General features: G+C 50.9%; 5 protein-coding genes across 5 annotated transcripts; 2 read left to right on the forward strand and 3 right to left on the reverse strand.

The window, feature by feature from the left end:
• Positions 1-11,503: 11,503 nt before the first annotated feature.
• CTRU02_215626 (transposon I factor) lies at positions 11,504-12,361 on the reverse strand (the record flags this gene model as incomplete). The annotated part of the gene is made up of 3 exons (XM_036723673.2): positions 11,504-11,613; positions 11,659-12,163; positions 12,218-12,361. 3 exons carry the CDS (start codon positions 12,359-12,361, stop codon positions 11,504-11,506), a joined length of 759 nt encoding a protein of 252 aa, XP_036584356.2.
• Positions 12,362-12,465: 104 nt separating this feature from the next.
• Positions 12,466-14,193, reverse strand: CTRU02_215627 (uncharacterized protein; the record flags this gene model as incomplete). The annotated part of the gene is made up of 2 exons (XM_070206515.1): positions 12,466-13,459; positions 13,532-14,193. 2 exons carry the CDS (start codon positions 14,191-14,193, stop codon positions 12,466-12,468), a joined length of 1,656 nt encoding a protein of 551 aa, XP_070059815.1.
• Positions 14,194-14,851: 658 nt separating this feature from the next.
• Positions 14,852-15,393, reverse strand: CTRU02_215628 (transposon I factor; the record flags this gene model as incomplete). The annotated part of the gene is made up of 2 exons (XM_070206516.1): positions 14,852-15,194; positions 15,218-15,393. The coding sequence occupies 2 exons, from the start codon at positions 15,391-15,393 to the stop codon at positions 14,852-14,854; spliced, it is 519 nt and encodes a 172-aa protein (XP_070059816.1).
• A 1,089-nt stretch (positions 15,394-16,482) lies between these two features.
• CTRU02_215629 (kinesin light chain) lies at positions 16,483-17,214 on the forward strand (the record flags this gene model as incomplete). The annotated part of the gene is made up of 1 exon (XM_036723672.1): positions 16,483-17,214. One exon carries the CDS (start codon positions 16,483-16,485, stop codon positions 17,212-17,214), a length of 732 nt encoding a protein of 243 aa, XP_036584355.1.
• A 245-nt stretch (positions 17,215-17,459) lies between these two features.
• On the forward strand, positions 17,460-18,393 carry CTRU02_215630 (kinesin light chain; the record flags this gene model as incomplete). Its single annotated transcript, XM_036723671.1, has 3 exons — positions 17,460-17,556; positions 17,602-17,749; positions 17,799-18,393. 3 exons carry the CDS (start codon positions 17,460-17,462, stop codon positions 18,391-18,393), a joined length of 840 nt encoding a protein of 279 aa, XP_036584354.1.
• Between the last annotated feature and the right edge of the window lie 180 nt (positions 18,394-18,573).

The following is an 18,573-nucleotide window of genomic DNA, read 5'->3' on the forward strand; positions in this document are numbered from 1 at the left end:
AAGGATGTCAGTATCAAAAAAGTTAAAGATCGCGAACCAGTGGCACAGCTACGAAAGGACTGGGGCACCTGTAACACCACCCAGGCATATCGTTGTCATATTAGGTAGACCCGCGGCAGGAGCTCTTCCATTTCTTTAGTCCATCTATCCGCCATACTTGAGAGGCTGCTCTGACGCAAAAATGAAAAATCAAATTCGTCGTTCTCTTTGTTCACCTACACATGCAGGGTATGAAGGTGTCTTTCAAGGTCCATAACGATACCAACCAGATCATACATCGCATTCAAAAAAGTCTCCAGTCAATCGATAACAGCAAAATTTGCCAATTTGGCATCAACCAGCTCTCAGTTAGAAAGACAGCAACTTGGAAGCCACGTGTGGTGAGTTATCCCGCTCCAACGCGTTGAGGTACTAATCAAAACCGAAAAAGACGAGGTGACTCGCAAGGATGAGAGTGAGAATTGATCCCGCCTCGGCCAAGGTATACGTGGACTTTGACCTTGGACACTTCTACCGAAAGATTCCTATTGTCAAACGCCCAGAGCTCCTTCAGACACTAGTTCTTGTGAATAAAGAGCTTGGTAGTCATTACCTCCTGACTTCGTTATCCGCATTCATGTTGCTTCAACCTAAGGAGCCGATGAAGTCTGACAGATGCGTTCATACCATGGCTCAAGCCATGAATTGGCTGAAGAAAGTGCAAAGTTACATCGAAGATATGGGGAAGCTGAAAGACGAGTCTCCCCACACTTTGGCCACTGTTATTTTCGTATACATCTGCTATTGTCCTACCCGGGATGATGAACTTGCATCGAAAAGTTACAGCAAGGTAATAGGCATCATTCGAGATGCCGACATGAACAAAGAAATCACTTACCTGTGTTCACCATGGGACATTGTGGAGTTATTTAAGAGAAGACGACTTTACTGGGTGTTTGCGGTTATAGAAGGGTAAGGAGAATAGATTTCGTCTGGCTCTCAAATGCCGACACATGGTGGAGTTCGCAGGAATGGGTATGAGAATATATGCAAATGACTGTAAGCCAAGTGCCGGGACACAAACCTAGATCAACATCAATGAGCAAGACTGGCGTTACGTTATCTTAGGGGTTTCCAGCTGTGTAAGGTGCCGTGACACCACCGCCACAGGATCTACGGCCGCTCCCCGTCGTTGTAAAACCTCCGAATTTGTTGGAGCTTCCACCACGGCCGCGGTCCTTCTTACTGTCGCTGCTTTTTTGGGCCTGTGTATTTCTTGTGTCCGTCAGAGTCGAGAGCCAAGCACCAAAGATGTCTTCAAAGGCCCACGCGAGCCTCTGTTCCCCTCCGTCCTCCTCCTCCTACGCCGTCTTTGCGTACTTGCAACGAAACACCTTGATTGGTAAACGACGCAGTAGACGCAAAAAGCGCTAGCAAGGTTAAGCAGCGCCTCATGTTGTACGCTGAGTCGTGTCTGCAGACAAGTCCGAATATAAGTTAGGGAAAGTTCAATGTTGCAAAGTGCAAAACTCGCAGATAGCTAGGGCAGGTTAGAAGTAAGGTTAGGAAAGCAGTCTTGGGGGGAGACGGAGATATGGAGGTGTCGTGATGGCTCCGGACCTCCGGACCCACCCTGCCGCGCCTCGGCCGCAAGGTCACGTGACAACCTCGCTCCCGCGACCGTATCTTCAAGCATCCCTCAGTCCACTCGCTCACTTGGAGAATACAAGCCGTTTTGTTGCTAGTTGATGCTTCCCGTGCCTTAATCAAGTCCCCGCAGAAAGGAATGATGAACGTACTAATATACTGGAATTTCTCGGTTCACAAGGACAAACTAAACATTATGGCCTTTGTTTGGCGATGTCGATACGACGATGCATGCAAACTGGTAGTTGGACGATCCCGCCTCTTGGGGAAAGCGGAGGCAGGAACTCAGTAGTTGACCTGGTGTACTAACCTTTGAGGCGCAGCATGCGCGAATGGCGAAATTTTTCCTAGCTGTAGGTTGGGTTGGCTCAATGAAGACAAGGAAACCGCTGGTCAATAATGGGCAATTGTACCGCGACAGACGGGCATCATCCACATACGTTCACCCGTACAAGTGGATGTATTGATGGGATCTGAGCGCTGGGAAAGTGATCGGCAAGGGAGAAAACCCCCTTGGCGAGTGTCAACAACTAGCAGAGTCAGAGCTGCGCCGTGGGCCTGCCGGAATATCGACTTCGGGCGTGCACCACCTTCATCAAGGCCATTCAGCGCGACAACACAATAAGCACTGCACAGGTGGCCCATCTCTGATTACTGTGCAGGCGGCTAGCCAATCGCGGGGCAACACGAAATACCCCCGAGTCGTCAGTGGATCCCACATCAGTGGCCTAGATACAGGCAATGAGCACGTCGTCCGTGCGCTCACAGCAGGCTAGTCGATGCTCGCTTCATCTCAGCGCGTCCGTCATGCACGCTAGTTGGTGCTGGGGACGTAGGGATACTTCGGGGTACGCAGGGCCACCAGTTACCCCACCATACGTGTGTTTGGCCACCATTTCGCGAGAGCTTGGTGGTATGCATAGCCTACAACCCCCGAAGGAAGCCACCATAAACAGGAACAAGGCATGGAGAGCCCATCGCACGATCTAGCGGCTACATGCTGCACGAATTGTGCCAAGAATATGTGAAAGCCATTGGTTGCTACACCAGTTCGTTCGCTGCCGTGACTAGGCTTGTTGCAGGGGTTTGCCAGTTGTCCCGTTTGCCTGACGAAGACAAACCCATGTGGACATTTCACTATTTCCGCTAGAGGAGTGGAGCTGTCCCTGCTGGTGGATAGCCTTCAGACCCAGAATCTGTCGTCCCACTGCGGCCCCCTCGGCAGCTCTATCTCGCCGGTATGCCATTCTGAGCAAGGTATGCCTGCGAGGAGGTCATGACCAAGCTTTCGAGTTTCCTCGACATGGACCTAGTCTTAGATTTGGGTGATGGGTTTTTCGCAGTCTGATCGTTCACAATTCTTTATACAACACTCTCATATTAATCAAGGCTGTGAAGATGGCAAAAGCAGGGGCGAATACAACGCGAAGATGGTACAGCCACCAGCGCCTCCGAAGCATCCTTCACAGCTCCTTGGGAATCTCCAACCCGTTATGCTCATCAGTGTTTCCTGTAGGTACTGCAGTGATGTTTGTCTGGTCACTCGCCCCGGAATCTGAATTATTTAGTGAATAACAGCCCTGAGGAATGATTTGGATGCTTACCTACAGCCGCCCACGGTAAAGCCCAAGACGACGCATGATTTTGAGCACACCCTGGAATGAGTGCCAGGTTGTCGAGAACTCCCAGGGAAATTTTCAACAACTGGTTTTCGTCCATCAATAGGGAGTTTTTCGTCGTCAGCTCAAAGTTCTCTGTCGTCAACTCGGAGTTTCTTGCGTCTAAGTGACGGATACGTGTCTCTAATCGGGAATTTTCTGCTATCAACAGGTCACGGTCTTTGAGATTGAACTCCAGCTTCCTCATTCTGTCTTCCAGCGCTTCGATTCTCTTGCCGGTTTCTCTGTGTCTTTTGTTACAGGATTGTCCTGCCTCCTCTTGAATTTTTTTGTCCTGTGATTAGTTAGCATCAATTCAGTGCTTTTAGTATTGATGACTTCACCAGTGTTTTTTCAAGGCATTCCTCTCGCTTACGCTTCAACCCTTTTGAGCTATTTGAGGAGTTTGCTGCAGCGGCCATCGTGAATGCAGTCTTGAGTTGGCCTGGGTGGAAAGAAGAAAAAAATCGGCATAAAAGTCCAGAGGCAATGCCGTCTTTCTTTTAAACAGAATTTGACTTTGGTTTTCACAATTGGTTCGAGGAGCTGCGGAATAAAATGATACCACCCCTGAGTCTCAGCATTTCACAGCGTGCTATGTACGCTTGAGTGGGGCTATCATGCAGGGGTACCTGCCTGCTTTATCCAACCCCAACGTGAATCTGCCAGTTTTCTCCACTCCAACCTCTGGTTGTCTCCATACCCTCCTCACAATTTATCTGCTCCCCCCTCAACGCTCAAATGTCCTGTTGCCACCAGTGGCCACCACGCCAAGATTACAGAGGACGGATAGCTCATACAAATAAATGTAATGGATATTATCTTGAACACTAACTCGGCTGTCATTACCGCAAGTGGCGAGCCCAGGGTTCTGGATACGTATTCCCGTTGAGGGTAACCTTTGCGAAAAGACTACTCAGCTTGCTTATTTAGGCCCACGTAACATGGGATGCACTTGCTGGTGGCTAGAAGCGGTGAGCTCTCACCAGCACCCAGAGCGAGGCTGGGGGTTCTTGTGCTTGACTGGACAGGTCCGGCAACGCCAGAGGGCTCGTGATCCAACACATGGGTGCGGAACGATGCTTGCAAAACAGATTCGACGAGTAGAGTTGCAGGTCAACAACATTTCCAGATAGCCTGGTCCTCGTGGCTACCGGTCTGATAGGTCTCTTATTATTAGTCTGTACTTCGCCGACAAGCTCGGAGCGTTGTAACTCCGTTCGAACACAATGCAACAGGCGTTAATGACTACAGAAGTGAAAGTGCGTACGTCCATGTTGAATATCAAGAGAAACTGATACTTTGAGTGAAGACATTTAGTAAAACGGCGTTGATTTCACTGGAGTTGTTTTTTCGACTGAAGGTGCTATTGGTCCGCCAGGCCATGGCCCGAGGAGGATTGAGTGAGATAAAGACTAGGACTCGTTAGGTATGGTCCTTGTCCGTAGGTCGTAGAATTTTATGTAGTATTTCGAGGTGCTCATTTCACTGGTTGACATTGATTTGTGACAGTAACTAGGAGAGATTTTGTTATTGACACGGGCCTGGCAAGCTCTCGGACTCCAGCCGTCAGTGACATATTTTTGATACTAAGACCCGGCAACGCGAGGTCGGGATATTGACTGGAACTGCGGCCTCCAAGTCATTTGATCTATATTTCTGGGGTCATTGGCTCATTTCGTTAGGTCGGTGATAGAACGTATGAAGCAGTTGGTAAAGGTAAATTCCAGCTTAGATGAGCTAACGCAATCTCTGTGGAAATACAGAGGATCGCGTTGACGCTCTGCTGTAGATGGAGTCGTCTCTGTGTCGAACTTGGTCTCTTCTCTCCTTCCTCCCAAATCCAGATTGCCACTTCCGCGGAACTTGAATTCCGTTTGGTAACTCATTCATATACTCGAAGAATTACCTTTAAGGTATATCCGTCGGCATTCCACATTCATTAGCCTTCCATCTCTTATCAGTAGGGCAAGCCACAAACGCTATAGAGTAGGGCGCGGCTGTGGCGATAGCGTCTCGAGTTTTCACCAGTCGTCGCAAGCAGCGTGAATCATGTCTCGTCCAGCGTGTAGCTTTGAAAGACACGGAAATGCGTCAAGGGCAGGCTTTTCTCCGGCCTTGCCAGAGATGCTATAGAGGCCTACTCTCATATAATGCAGAGCTCAGCGATCTACAATACAGTGCCACACTTGATGCCCGTGGACTTTTCCTAGATCTTAGTGGATACAATGACAAGTTGGCGGTCCTTCTGGAGCAGGTTTTGGTAATGAGGAGAGACCCTAAGATGACGGACGAGAGATTCGAAATCATTAAAGAGCGCTTCAATCGTGAATACAATGACTAGGAGCTCCAGCAACCGTTCAGCCAGGTCTCTGGTTACACAACAACTTCAGTGCAGGTAGATGCTACGGCGGTATGATAACTAGCAAGGTACCGTTCCTGACCTCATTTGCAAGCGTCCGCTGATCTTAGCCCGAGGTGAGAGACGAACCCTACGTCTCATGGCCGACTGATCTTGTGCCTTACCGAAATACCGTTAATACCGTGGTCATTGAGGAAAAGAGTGAAAACTACTCCGTGTTCTTGCTTGTAGGGTAATTAAAAAAGCGTATCTAGCGATATCATCTACAACCGCGTATCCTTAACCCTTTTTTCCATTTCCCACGCTTTACATCTAACCATTTGGACCTCATTGATCTCGGTCCCGATGAGTTTCTCTGTTGTCGTGTTAGACTGAAAACAAACTAGAACCTGTGTCCTTACCACAAAGCTATCGCGGCTTGGGCCTGGGTGGCGGCTTTGGCACCCCGGTGGTATCGTAAGCTCCTCGCGCTATTATGATTTGGAAGAAGTTGGCCATGGTAAAAGGTGTTGTTGGATTGTGGCGTTGTTGACTTTCTCCCTGGTATGAGAATGCTTTCGTCGATGAGTCCCTCTATTTATGAGATCAGTCGGTCTTAATAGTCCACGGCTCGTGGTACCGTCAAGTCCCTCGCGTATCCTGCATGACCACTAGAGATATGGAGCTTCATTTCTCGTTCGGGGCAGGGCTTTGGGTAATAACTCCCGACGCTTCATCGATGACCCATAGAGACTGACCGGCATGAGAAAGCCAGGGATAGAATCCAGAATCCGCCAAAGACTGGCAGGCAGTGAAGCAAGCCCGAAATTTCTATTGTTTCGTATCGGGCTAACCCGGTCAACCCGAGATTGCACCATTATCCAGACGTGCTTGTCAGTAAGCTGGGCAGTAGCGATGCTTAGATGCATTTGAGTTTATGGCATTTATTCGTGTGGAAGAGTCAATAGGATCCGTCTGACATTCGTCAGAGAAACACCACAATTGGAAAATGACAACAAGTATGTCAGGCGTTCAACCTTAAAGTCCCTCTCTTCGGGACGGGAGTTTGTCAGGAGGACTTGCTTGGCAAAAAACATCTCCCAGTAACTCTTTTAACTTGCTTATAAGGGCCAAGAGGGCAGCTTTGAGGTCCAGAACGGCACGGCTGTACTACGTAGCTCCCCTAACCCGCAGATACTGAACAATTGATCGACAAAGAGTGCCTAATGCAAGCGGGACTAGCCTGCTTACCGTATGTATTCAAGAGGGCAACAGGGATTATGGCATCTGACAAGTCTGGCCCGTGGTTTCCGATGGTACCCAGGAGGGTATGCAGGGGCGCTCATTGAGCCACCTCGTTCACGACAACCTTGCCTGGAGTGCACAATCCCTGACAACCCCCAACGGAGTGTGTTCTGCGAGCGACGTGAGGGACTCCTGCTGGTAGCTCCAGCTCTGTACCCAACTCCACTTGAGCAGATGAAAAAGGTAAGACAAACATGGCTGAGGGCCCGACCCATTGCATCATGTGGGTATTCGTCTCCAGTCAATCATAGCAGACTGCTTCGAGCAGTCGGGGAAACTGTTGAGCATGTTGGGAAGAATCTGGATCAGCTCGTACCTAGCCGGGACTCTTCCGGCAAGGAAACTACTCCAGTCTATCTCTTCGGTACTAAATTGTTCATTTATGCGCCTAGAGATGGGAACATGATGGCACCGAGAGACGCTTCGTTCTGCTTGTGGCCCTATCCGACTATTCAGAAGAATTGGCCTAGCATTGAACAACCTATTCATGTTCGTCGAACGAGAGTGGTTCATCTTCTGCTATGCGACATAATCGGCCGGACTCCTAGAACCCAGGTAAGGATATGGTGTGCATCTATCTTCTATCACCCCATGTAGAATCAAAGGGGCCCCTTTTCGTCCTGCCCACATTTTCCAATGCCCCAGTCGAAACGTAACTCGAACTCCGCCAGCAACACAGACTGGCGTGGGCCGACTTCAGGCCTGGGCTATGCAATCGGTTTTCGATTAAGATGGCTCTATTAAGAATGGTAATCCCCAGTGTCGCCCCTCTGCGGCTGATCCATCAAATGTGCTCTTTCTTCACCACAGCCATCATGACTGAATTAATTCCACTCTCGACTAATGTTCTCAACCTTGAAAATCATCGGCGGATACTAGATGTGATAGTTCCTGTTGGTTCCGCCCTTTCAACTTGTTCACTAGCGCTGCATCTTTACGCTCGCCACAAAGAAAAAGCACTTCGGTGGGATTCCTGTATGCTTCTATAACACCGAACAGCAGATACCAAGCTGACAAAATATCTTTTAGTGGTTATATCTCTAGGCTGTGTAAGCGACAACGAGTTGAGCGGTCCCCTCAAGACACGACTGACATCGATCTACCAGATTCTATCTATTGCTATGCACCTTGTGGTCCTTATGGTAAACCCCGTAGCTGTTAAGGTTTGTTTCCTGGCCACAGCAGCTAAGAGAAAGAGGAAGGCTGACCAGCGGAACAGCTCGGAGTCGCTGCGCTGTTGCTTCAGTTATCGAACGGCTGTGCCGAAATGTACCTCCTGCTACTATATCGCCGCATATCCCCACAGGGAAAAGTCACAGTCGCCGTCAGACCTGTACTTCTCGCAATAGGAATTGTGATTGTTGCGAATCTCATCACTATCGGGCTTTCGATGCTGTATCTCGTCTCCAGTGTCAGACTCTCAGAGGGTACGTGGCTTGGGACAAGAACTCTGTTTCTGATAACAAGCGTAGTCAATATCGCTACAGATGTTCTGCTGGTCGTTATGGCGATTCCTACTTTAATGAATCTCCACACGAAATGGAAGCGTCTCATTATTTACCTCTGCCTAACATTGATGTATGTGGGTTTCAACTCCATCAACCTGGCATGGTTCTGACTTTGAGGGGCCTAGGCCGGCGGCCGTCCGGGTCTCGTTACTGCCAATTGTGCATTATAGGCCCGATCTAGTCTGGTGGGCTGTGCCATCTTTGTGAGTCTTCGAAAGATAGCACCGCTCTTTGGGGCACGCGCTGACGATGAAAAGGTGCATCGAGGGAGCTTTGAACGTGGTTTGTGTCTGCCTGCCTGCAATGTGTCAGTCATTCAAGCACGTAAAGCAGACGGCATCTCGAATATCCCGTCCAGTTTTATACTCTGGACAGTCGAGTCAAACCTCTTTACGCCCTCAAGTCATCTATTTAGGCTTGATACCAACCGAATCGAACACGAGCAATCCTTGTTTCGAGAAAAAAGTGGAAGTTGTTGATACCTGAGAAGCCACGACTCTCTTGGTCGATCCAGCTATAAAGTATAATGAACGGCGACCTTTCATGATGCATACATGGGAATATAGATATCTGGTATGATGGGTATTCATCGCACTTCCAGTGACTTGCTCTTTGATCATCTGAGTTGTTGAGCCAAGCATGCTGGTTTTCATAATTGATGACCTCGATCGTCCTCAGTGTGGCCTTCAGTCATGATGCGAGAACATTCTAAAGCAAGCCTTCTCTCTAGTTCATCTATCTATCCCTCTAACAACATTCAATACTGTTGTAAATCATTTAAGACAACCGGAACCTCTATCGTATTCTTCGCACTCTGTGAGTAACCCCGTTCTGCTGCCAGGACTTTGGGCATGGTTAGCTGGAGGCCATACATTGTCGAAAATGAGCTCCACTAGCGTCGCCCACCTCTATAGCCTTTACCCTTCATGCGTCGTTGAAGAGCTGAACGAGGAGCCTCCTTTTCGGGACGTCTTACAGGAGCATCTTCTCTTCCAGGAGACCGAAGTTCATGTCACCCACCGAATGTAGCTGCTATGTCAAGGCATCATAGAACTTCAGAAGTATTATATAATGGAATTTCTTGGTTCATAATTCACCTGACACAAAAGATGAGTGGAGAGGGTGGAAACTGCTTCGTAGAAACCTAGAAAATCATGTTTGCAAGATTAACCGATCCTTCACTAACAAAAGAGGTACTACACAAAAGCTCTAAGTAACTCTGCAAGTACAAGTTGATACTGGCCTCTTTCCATGAGACTGAGCCCTATAATTGCTGTGTACTTCCCTGGCAGGGCCGCGAGAACTTTCCCACACCTGCAGTACTTCCGTACTCTCTTCAACGCGTCTTTTAGGGTGGTTGGGTAGACTGTAGTTGCCTTCTTCCTTGGCGTTTTCTTTGGCCGCTGTCTGGCATCGAGCTTGAAGTTGGTCTACTCTTGCCGGGAGCCAAAAGAGTGATACCCGGTTGCATTTGCTGTCAATATCGCTGGCTGCGTTGTAAATACGACGGAGCTCTGCTCCCGAGCACCGAAGTGGCTCGTGGGCAAAAGCCCGCATGTCTCAACTGTATGTGATATCTTCTCGGCAAGCCCCTTTCCTAGCGTCGATAACGGTGGGATCGGTTACCAGGCCTTCGCAACGATTTCTCCAGCGGGATAATCTTCGCATGCCTCCATTGCCTAGGCAATTATCCATCAATTATCGAGGCTCAAAACAGGACAAGTACCCGATGATTCACTTCGGGCCACGTCTGCTTTCACACGACTACCAGCAGCCCATCCTCCTCAGGTGCCTTCAATGGTTTTGCTATGAGTAGTTGTCTCTCAGCCTCTGCTAATGTGATATCAGGAAATGAAACCGGCGACTGCTGTGGACGCTGCCCCTTGTCTTTGATATTGTCCGGGAGTGAGGAAAAGAAGGTCGCAAGCAGTTCCTCCGCCTGTTTCCAGTTTCTTCGGTCTTTGAACTATCCGCTCGGGTAAGCTGGGGAACCTTGTCAAACGAGGCGCTTTTATCGGCGCCTAGATACTAGGCTACCTTCCCGAAATTTGCGTCATCGGTAAGAAAATCATGCCAGTAGTGCTTTTCTGGTATCGGATTGCGCCGTAATACTGCTTCGCCACTGCCCGCGCTCCATCCTTGAGATCCGGCGGACAGTAGCCGGCCCGCTTCTCTACTCTCGCTCGGTTCCTCCAGAATAGGTGGATCCAGCGCAGCTGAGCAAGGCCTGTTGTCCACCACCTCTTCGCATACCTAGCTGGCCTAGCTGTAGGCGTCAACGCCTCCACCGCTTTCGATACTACCGACATGAACCAGTCCGTCTGCTGCTGCATTGTCTCGTGCACCGGGCATCTTAAAATCATTCGTGTCAGTTCCTCCAAGGCGATTAGCATATGTATCGTTGTTGTCGCGTCGTTCCTATGCCATGTGTTCGTCTCATTGGAAAGAGGCTCACGAGGGAGAAGTCACTCATCCAGTCGGTCGGGCCTGTCTCTTCCTGTCTGATCCGCTGAAACTTTGTCCCCTCCCCATAGTTGATCGTATCGATTACTCCAACAAGGACCACATCCACCACCTCGCTTGTGTCACTCATGACTGCTGCGATTGCCTGCTGTAACACGGAATATGTGCGGCGAAGCATCTCGAGCTCCTGTACCGGAACGTACACCGACACTCTTTGTGGTAGTGGTCCTCCTTGGTGCAGCGACCGCATACTAGGTTTTTCTCGCATTCGGATGCCTTGCACCGGACGATCTGCTGGCATCTGAAGCACTGATGTGGCCGAGATCGGGATCCAATGTTTCCGGACTCTACGCTTGCATGGAAATAGCCCTCTGAGATGAGCCTTCTGGCGTCAATAGCTTTGGTCAAGTGAACGGCCATCGACCCATACGGTTCGAGGTTTTCCTGATCACCTAGCCTGATAATTTAGGCGATGGTTGCTTCTTCCTTGATGCTGCTTAGCTCCTGTAATTTCCTTTCTTCACGGACACAGCTGTCCATCCCACATAGCATACCCTTGATCGGACACAAGTCGTCCCGGATACGTATACCCCTGGCAATCTTCATCTCTGCGATTTGCTTGAGTAGGCCCTGGTTGGCTTCTTCCTCGGCGTCCTTCCTTGTTGCGTACTCTCTTTCTCCGCCGTTTTGGCCTCGAGCTTGAGATCGGACTCTACCCCAGACGGAAGTCAGAAGAGTGTAACCTTGTTGCCTTTACTTGCGAGCGTCTTGGCTGCCTCGTTTATGCGACGGATCTCTTGTTGGCCTGATTGTTGTCGCGGTCTCCCAGCTACTATGGCCACTTCGTTGGTGGAAAACACATAGATTGCCCGATGGCGGATCCTTTCCGAAAGAGACTCCAGCACCGCTGCTATCGCCATGAGTTCCGCCGTATACGGGTTTTGCTCCGTCCTAGGGCCGACGGTGGTTGATCCTGTCGTCATGGAGCCGCCTCTCCTATGTGACAAAGGGAGCAGTACTGCTTTTCCGTAGCCCACGGTTCCGTTTCTTGCCGAGCTGCCTATTGCAGCTCTCATGGCCCACCCAGTCTGGGTCGCCTTGCTCGCCCTGCTCGCCCTATCGCCGCCTTCTTCCACTACCGTATGAATTCGGTCTTCCCACGGTGCCTGGGGAAACGCTTCGATGGTCTCTAGCCTATCCACTGGTAGGTCTTGGTATCCTGTGGCCATCTTCTGGAAAGGTGAGATGCTCCTCTTGAAGCTCTAAGGTCTGATACGTCGCAGCGGATGACTTGTAGGCAGAGTCTGGCGACGCACCCAGAACTTGATCGCTTTCCTGTCGAATCGTTCCTGAGCTGGCTGTATGCTTGCTTCTGCTTCGGCGACCGCTGTGGCCACTGTATTGAAGGTTCCAATGATCGCTTGAGCTCCAATCCTCTGTATCCCGTTGATAACCTTCATCTGGGCTACTCTGCACCTATGTTTCCAGACGTTCGACGCATAATCTATTGTCGGCGCCACCGCCGCCACGAAGAGTTTCCATGCCGTTGACGGAGATAGGCCCTTCAGTCGTCTGAGCTCCAGCACGGCTTCGAGCAGAACGCATCGACCCACTTCACCAGCTTTTCTGGGATTCCCCTCGCGCTGAGTCTCTGAAGTAGTCTTTCTTTATACACTCCGTTGTATGCGCCTTTGACGTCGAAGCTGACCAGACTGAGGACCTTTCTCTTCCTCCATGCTCTGTAGATGTACTCTTGGAGCAGAACCAGAGCCTGCTCTGCCGATCGCTGCTTCCGAGCCCCGAAGTGGCTTGTAGGCAGAAGCCCGTATGTCTCGACGGCATGCGATATCCTCTCAGCCATCACCGACTCGAGCACCTTCCCCAGTGTCGACAATAGCGAGATCGGTCGCCAGGCCTTTGCGATGGTGTAGTCGTCCTTGTTCGGTTTCTTCGGCGGGATGATCTTTGCGTGTCTCCACTGCCTAGGCAGTTCTCCTGTCTCCACCGAGGCTTGGAACAGCGCGGGAACCCGATGTTTCACTGCGGGCCAAGTCTGCTTCCACACGGCTACTGGCAGACCGTCCTCACCGGGTGCTTTCCACGACTTCGACGCGAACAGCTGTCTCTCCACCTCTTCTAACGTGATGTCGGGGAAGGGCACGGGCGGCCGTTGTGGACGTTGCCCCTCGTCGTCGATCGCATCTGGAAGCGGAGGGAAGAACGCAGTCAACAATTCCTCCGCCTGTTCCCCGGTCTCTTCCGTCTTTGAACCGTCTGCTCTGGTAAGCTGGGGAATCTTGTCGAACGAGGCACCTTTGTCGTCGCTTAGATACTTGGCTGCCTTCCAGATGTTCGTATCGTCGGCCAGGAGCTCGTGCCAGTGGTGCTTCTTCTGTTGTCGGATTGCGTCGTGGTACTGCTTGGCCGCTGCCCGTGCTCGCTCCCCAAGATCCGGCGGACAACGACCGGCCCGTCTCTCCGCCCTCGCTCGGTTCCTCCAGAATGTGTGGATCCGGCGCAGCTGAGTGAGGTCGTCCGTCCACCACCTCTTTGCATACCTAGACGGTTTAGCTGTGGGCGTCAACGTCTCTACTGCTTCCACTACTGCCGACATGAGCCTGTCCGTCTACTGCTGCACGGTACCTCCCGAAGGAACACGTTGTAGTATAGCCTCAATCCTCGCATTGATCGACTTCCATGGAGCATTCTTGAATAAAAGTCGAGGCTTGCCGTCTGTGTTCGGCGTTGTAATCTCAAACGCTGTCTCAATCGCTCGGCGGTCTGAGCCATGGTCTGTCTCGTGCACGGCGCATCGTATCATCACCCGCGCCAACTCCTCCGATGCGATTGACAGGTCAATTGTCGTTGCCGCGTCGTTCTTATGCCACGTCTTCGTCCCTCTTGGCAGGAGACTAGTGAGGGAGAAGTCGCTCATCAGCTCGATGATCGGATCCGACTCTCCTTGTCTGTTCGCTGAGACGCCGTCCCCTCCCCATACTTGGTCATGCCGATTGAAGTCTCCAATGAGGATCACATCCACCACCTCGCCCGTGCTACTCCTGGCTCCCGCGATTGCCTGCCGCAACGGGGAACACGCCTGTCGAAGCATCTCAGGCTCTTGTGCCGGAACGTACACCGACACAACAAGCACTCGACGACCCGAGAGTGGAAGAATGGCTCCGGTCATGTCTGGCGACGGTATCAGCACCTGCTCCGCCTCAACCTCCCTATTAACCCACAGCATACTCCTCATCCCCCACCATCCTTCTTCTCTCCACGCCGTCGAAACCATCCTCGTCCACCTACTGTGCTGCATTGGCACCGTCAGGATCTTACCCTCTCTCATCCACACCCATGGCTTCTGCACTGCTATGACTGTGAAATCTCGCAGTTGTTCATCGTTCATAAGGCTTTCGTGCACTGCATCCTGTTTCCTTACATTCAGTTGGAGAATCCGAAATTTTCTACTCATGGAGAGATGGGTAGAGCTTCGGACACTTCTTGCTGAAGGATTCGTGCGGACCACCGCAGGGAACGCACTTCAGTATTGTCTCGCGATACTCCTTGTAGTGATGACCCTCCTTGGCGCACCGCCCGCATACTAGGCTGTTTTCGCATTTCTCTGCCTTATGCCGGACGATCTGCTGACATTTGAAGCACTGATGTATCCGATCCCGCGGTTTGAACACTCCCGTATTTCCCGACTCTCCGCTGGCGTGGAAATAGCCCTCTGGGATGAGCCTTCTGGCGTCACTAGCCTTGGTCAAGTAGACCGCCATCGACCCGTACTGTTTTGGGTTTTCTTGGCCGCTTAGCCATACGATTTTTTCACTTCTGTATTTTCCTTTCTCTTCCCACACTGCTGACCATCGCACGAAGTCTACCCTAATCGGATATAGGCAGTCATCCCGGACGCGCATGCCCGGGCAATCTTCGTCCCCGCGATTTGCTTAACTATTTGTTGTTCCGCGTCGTCTCCGCATCCCTTGGGTTCGCGTTGGCGGTCTGGCACCGCCATCCCGTATTCCCGTCCACACGTATCTCCTTTCCACTACTGCTCTGATCGTGCCCGCGCTGGGCTTGCTGCCGTCTTCCGCTTCAACTTTAGAGGTGTCAATCGTGCAGTGTAGAGTGTCGGTCACGTTGGGCGGTGTTGCGCCTGACAGCCGGGTCCGTGCATCGCGGGTCTGGCCGGTTTGCGGGATTCGGGCGACGGCGGCGTAGGATGGACTGGGATCGCTACGCGCCGAAGCCAGAGTCGCTAAGGCCTCGAGCTTTTCGTGCGTCCTCGTGCTATCGTCTTCAGACTGTTCAACGCTTGCAGGTCGCCGCGGACCATCTGCAGCTCGTCCTTGATTGACCCGAGTTCCTCTTTTGCCGTCCGAAGTTCGTCCTTGACTAGTCGAAGCTCGGTCTGGATATCCTTGTTGCGCAGCTCTGACTTCTTCCATGCGTCGAACACCACCTGGATGGATGCGTGGAATTCCTTCATCTGCCTTCACATGGCCAGGATCAGCGCTCTATTGTCGTCCTCGGCCGCCTTGGTCCTCCCTTTCGTGGCTGACGTGCCCCTGGTGGTCGCCCTCCGCCCTCCGTTTCTGGCCAGATCGCTTGGATCCGCGGTTCCATCGTCAAAAAATTCTCGGTTTGCTTCGTTCAGTCGGGCTTTGGTCGTCGGTCTACGCAGTCGTCGCAGTGGTCGCTCCGTTCCGCCGACCTCCCCGGTGTCGGACGTGGTTGATTGTGTCCGGGTCCGCCTCCATGTTTCACAAGACGGGACGCGCCGCAAGTGGGTTCACTAGTGCCGCGCCACGCGTCTTCGTACCGCTCCTTCCGCAAAACACCCAATTGACCTTCAACAGCAGCCAAAAAATGATAATCAATCGTTATTTTATGCATTCATCTGAAGCACTCTACAGAGAGATTCGAAATCGGTTTCCAGGTTGGTGAAGGCTACAGTTACTGTTGTATTCGTAATTGGCGTCCGCTCCATAATGACTGGTAAAGCTAGCGCACAGACATTTGTGGGCCCTTCGCTGGCAGGATACTTTGACAGATTGGGGAAGACCTTAATACTGATTACGCTACTTCAACGCTGATTGTGGCTCTTTTATCTCATTAGCTGTAAAGCTGAATAATGCTCTTACATACAACCAGTTCTACGAATAGCGCACGGTGCTCACAACCCGCTTTATTCACACGCTACCGTTTACCTAAGCTATAGGGTTTAATCGAAAGGCATGTTCCAACAGCGGAAGATTTCGTAATCGTGAACAAGAGAATTTGCCGATGAAGCCAATTCAACCTTCCAATATCATGGAATGCGCATTATACAGTTGCAACCAGCGCCTACAGACAAGCGCACTGATATGGCCGGCGAGAAGGTGACCACGTGGGTGGCGCAGCCTACGAGATGTACCAATCAACCTTCTGTACGAAGCGCCAGCCTGATTTTTGGCGCATCCCAAGCTTCCCCAAAAGCACCTTCGTGAGCCTCAGACAGCCATCTAGAATTCGTCTTTTCGCACCTTCAGCGATAGCGTAACAACCATTCGAACACGTTTAGCTACCCACTATTTCCATGTCTAGCCGCACTCAGGTTCATCGCCGCGAAGACTTTCGGATCGCAATTATATGCGCCCTACCACTCGAATACGATGCCGTCTCCTTCGCTTTCGACGAGATATGGGATGATAGGAATCAGCTAGGAAAAGCCATGGGGGACTGCAACAACTATACAGTTGGTCGAATCGGAAGCCACCACGCTGTTCTTCTTCTCCTTCCCACCATGGGAAAGGTTAGCGCTTCAGGGGCGGCAGCCACTCTCCGATTGAGCTACACCGAGATCAATCTGGTCATCTTGGCTGGTATATGCGGCGGTGTGCCTGGGGTTGGGACCGATACCGAGCTTCTGCTTGGCGATGCGATCATCAGCATCGTGCAATACGATTTAGGCAGGAAATATCCTGACAGATTCCTTACGAAAGTTACCGTTGAAGACAGCCTCGGAAGGCCTAACAAAGAGATACGCTCCTTTGTTGCGACTTTCCAGACGCATCACATTCGTAGCCGTCTACAGGATCAAGCCACACAAATACTTGAACAGATTCAGCAAAAGGTTACTGATGTCGGGCTTTCGAACCAATACAAGCGTCCCGCGGCAATAGAGGATCGCCTCTTTAAGCCGGATTACGTTCACAGACACCATGACTTTGACGGATGCGGCTGTAGTGAATCCGGTGCCTGTGAAGAAGCACTTGCCACCTCGTGCGATGTTCTTCAGTGTGATTTGGCCAATCTTGTTTCTCGGTGACGTCTCAACAAGCAGAAATTAGATGAGCAGGAAGGGGCAATCGCGTCATCCTCACTATTCCAAATATTAGTCGGGCGCATCGGGTCTAGCGATACTGTGATGAAGTCCGGCTTAGACCGAGACCAAATCGCTAAACAGCATAACCTTCTCGCACTGGAGATGGAGGGAGCAGGTGTATGGGACGAGTTCCCATGCATTATTGTGAAGTCGGTCTGTGACTATGCAGATAGTCATAAGAATAAGAAATGGCAGCATTTTGCGGCAGCAACAGCCGCATCTACAACAAAGGCTCTTCTCGCGCGCTATACGCTTACGAACAAGAAACTAATAGCTCACAGGCTGGTAAGTAGGTATTGCTAACGCGCAACTCTCACTAATAGATATTAGTCCTCGTTCCGTATATTAAGAATCCTGATTTCGTTGAGCGCTCCGAAGTCCTTCATCAACTCAAGCTGCTCTTTGGGCACCAGAAATCTCATGGACAGATTACTCAGTCTCGGTCGCGAGTCGCCCTATATGGGCTCGGGGGTATTGGGTATAGTTTTCTCCTACTACGAAATCTGACAGTGTCTAACTTCGCGAAGGAAAACCCAGATCGCGCTTGCTTATGTGTTCTGGCTGCAACATGTGCACCCTGATATATCAGTATTTTGGGTGCATGCCAGTAATGCAGAGCGATTTTACCAAGCATATAGTTCAATCGCACAAGAGTGTGGTATACCTGGATATGACGATCCGCAAGCTGATATGCTCGCTCTTGTTAAGGCGTGGTTGGGAAAAGAGAGTCAAGGCCGGTGGCTTATGGTTATTGATAACGCCGATGATTTGCAGCTATTCTTTCCACCATCCGAGAGCAACACCACCAACATGCATCAGTTAGCTCAACCTCAAGGTGGCTTCGGACACTACCTTCCTGAATGTCACCACGGATCAGTTCTCATAACCACTAGGAATAAGCAGGTCGGGTCGAGGCTAGTGCGGGGGAAGCAGGTCATTGAGGTCAAGAAGATGGTCGACAGCGAAACACGACAGCTTATACATGCCATACTTGATGACGAGATTCCGGCTGAGGATGTATCGTTACTCTCCACTCGACTTGAGTATCTGCCACTAGCACTCGCGCAGGCGGCAGCGTTTATGCTCAGTCAAAGAATACGTACAGCTATTAGACGAAAGTGACGACAGCCTAGTTGCTCAGCTAAGCGAGCCGTTTGAGGCTGTTGGCTCACAAACATGGAACGAATAAAACCAACTGATTTAAATAGACAACCGTTTCAGAAAGTGGATGCACATCGTCATTAAGGCCAGAAACGGCTGCTACAGCCAACAAGCAGACAATATTATGCCTGCGTTTCCGTT

This window comes from Colletotrichum truncatum (assembly GCF_014235925.2).
Source record: "Colletotrichum truncatum strain CMES1059 chromosome Unknown Contig_0017, whole genome shotgun sequence".
Classification (NCBI taxonomy): Eukaryota; Fungi; Ascomycota; class Sordariomycetes; order Glomerellales; family Glomerellaceae; genus Colletotrichum; species Colletotrichum truncatum.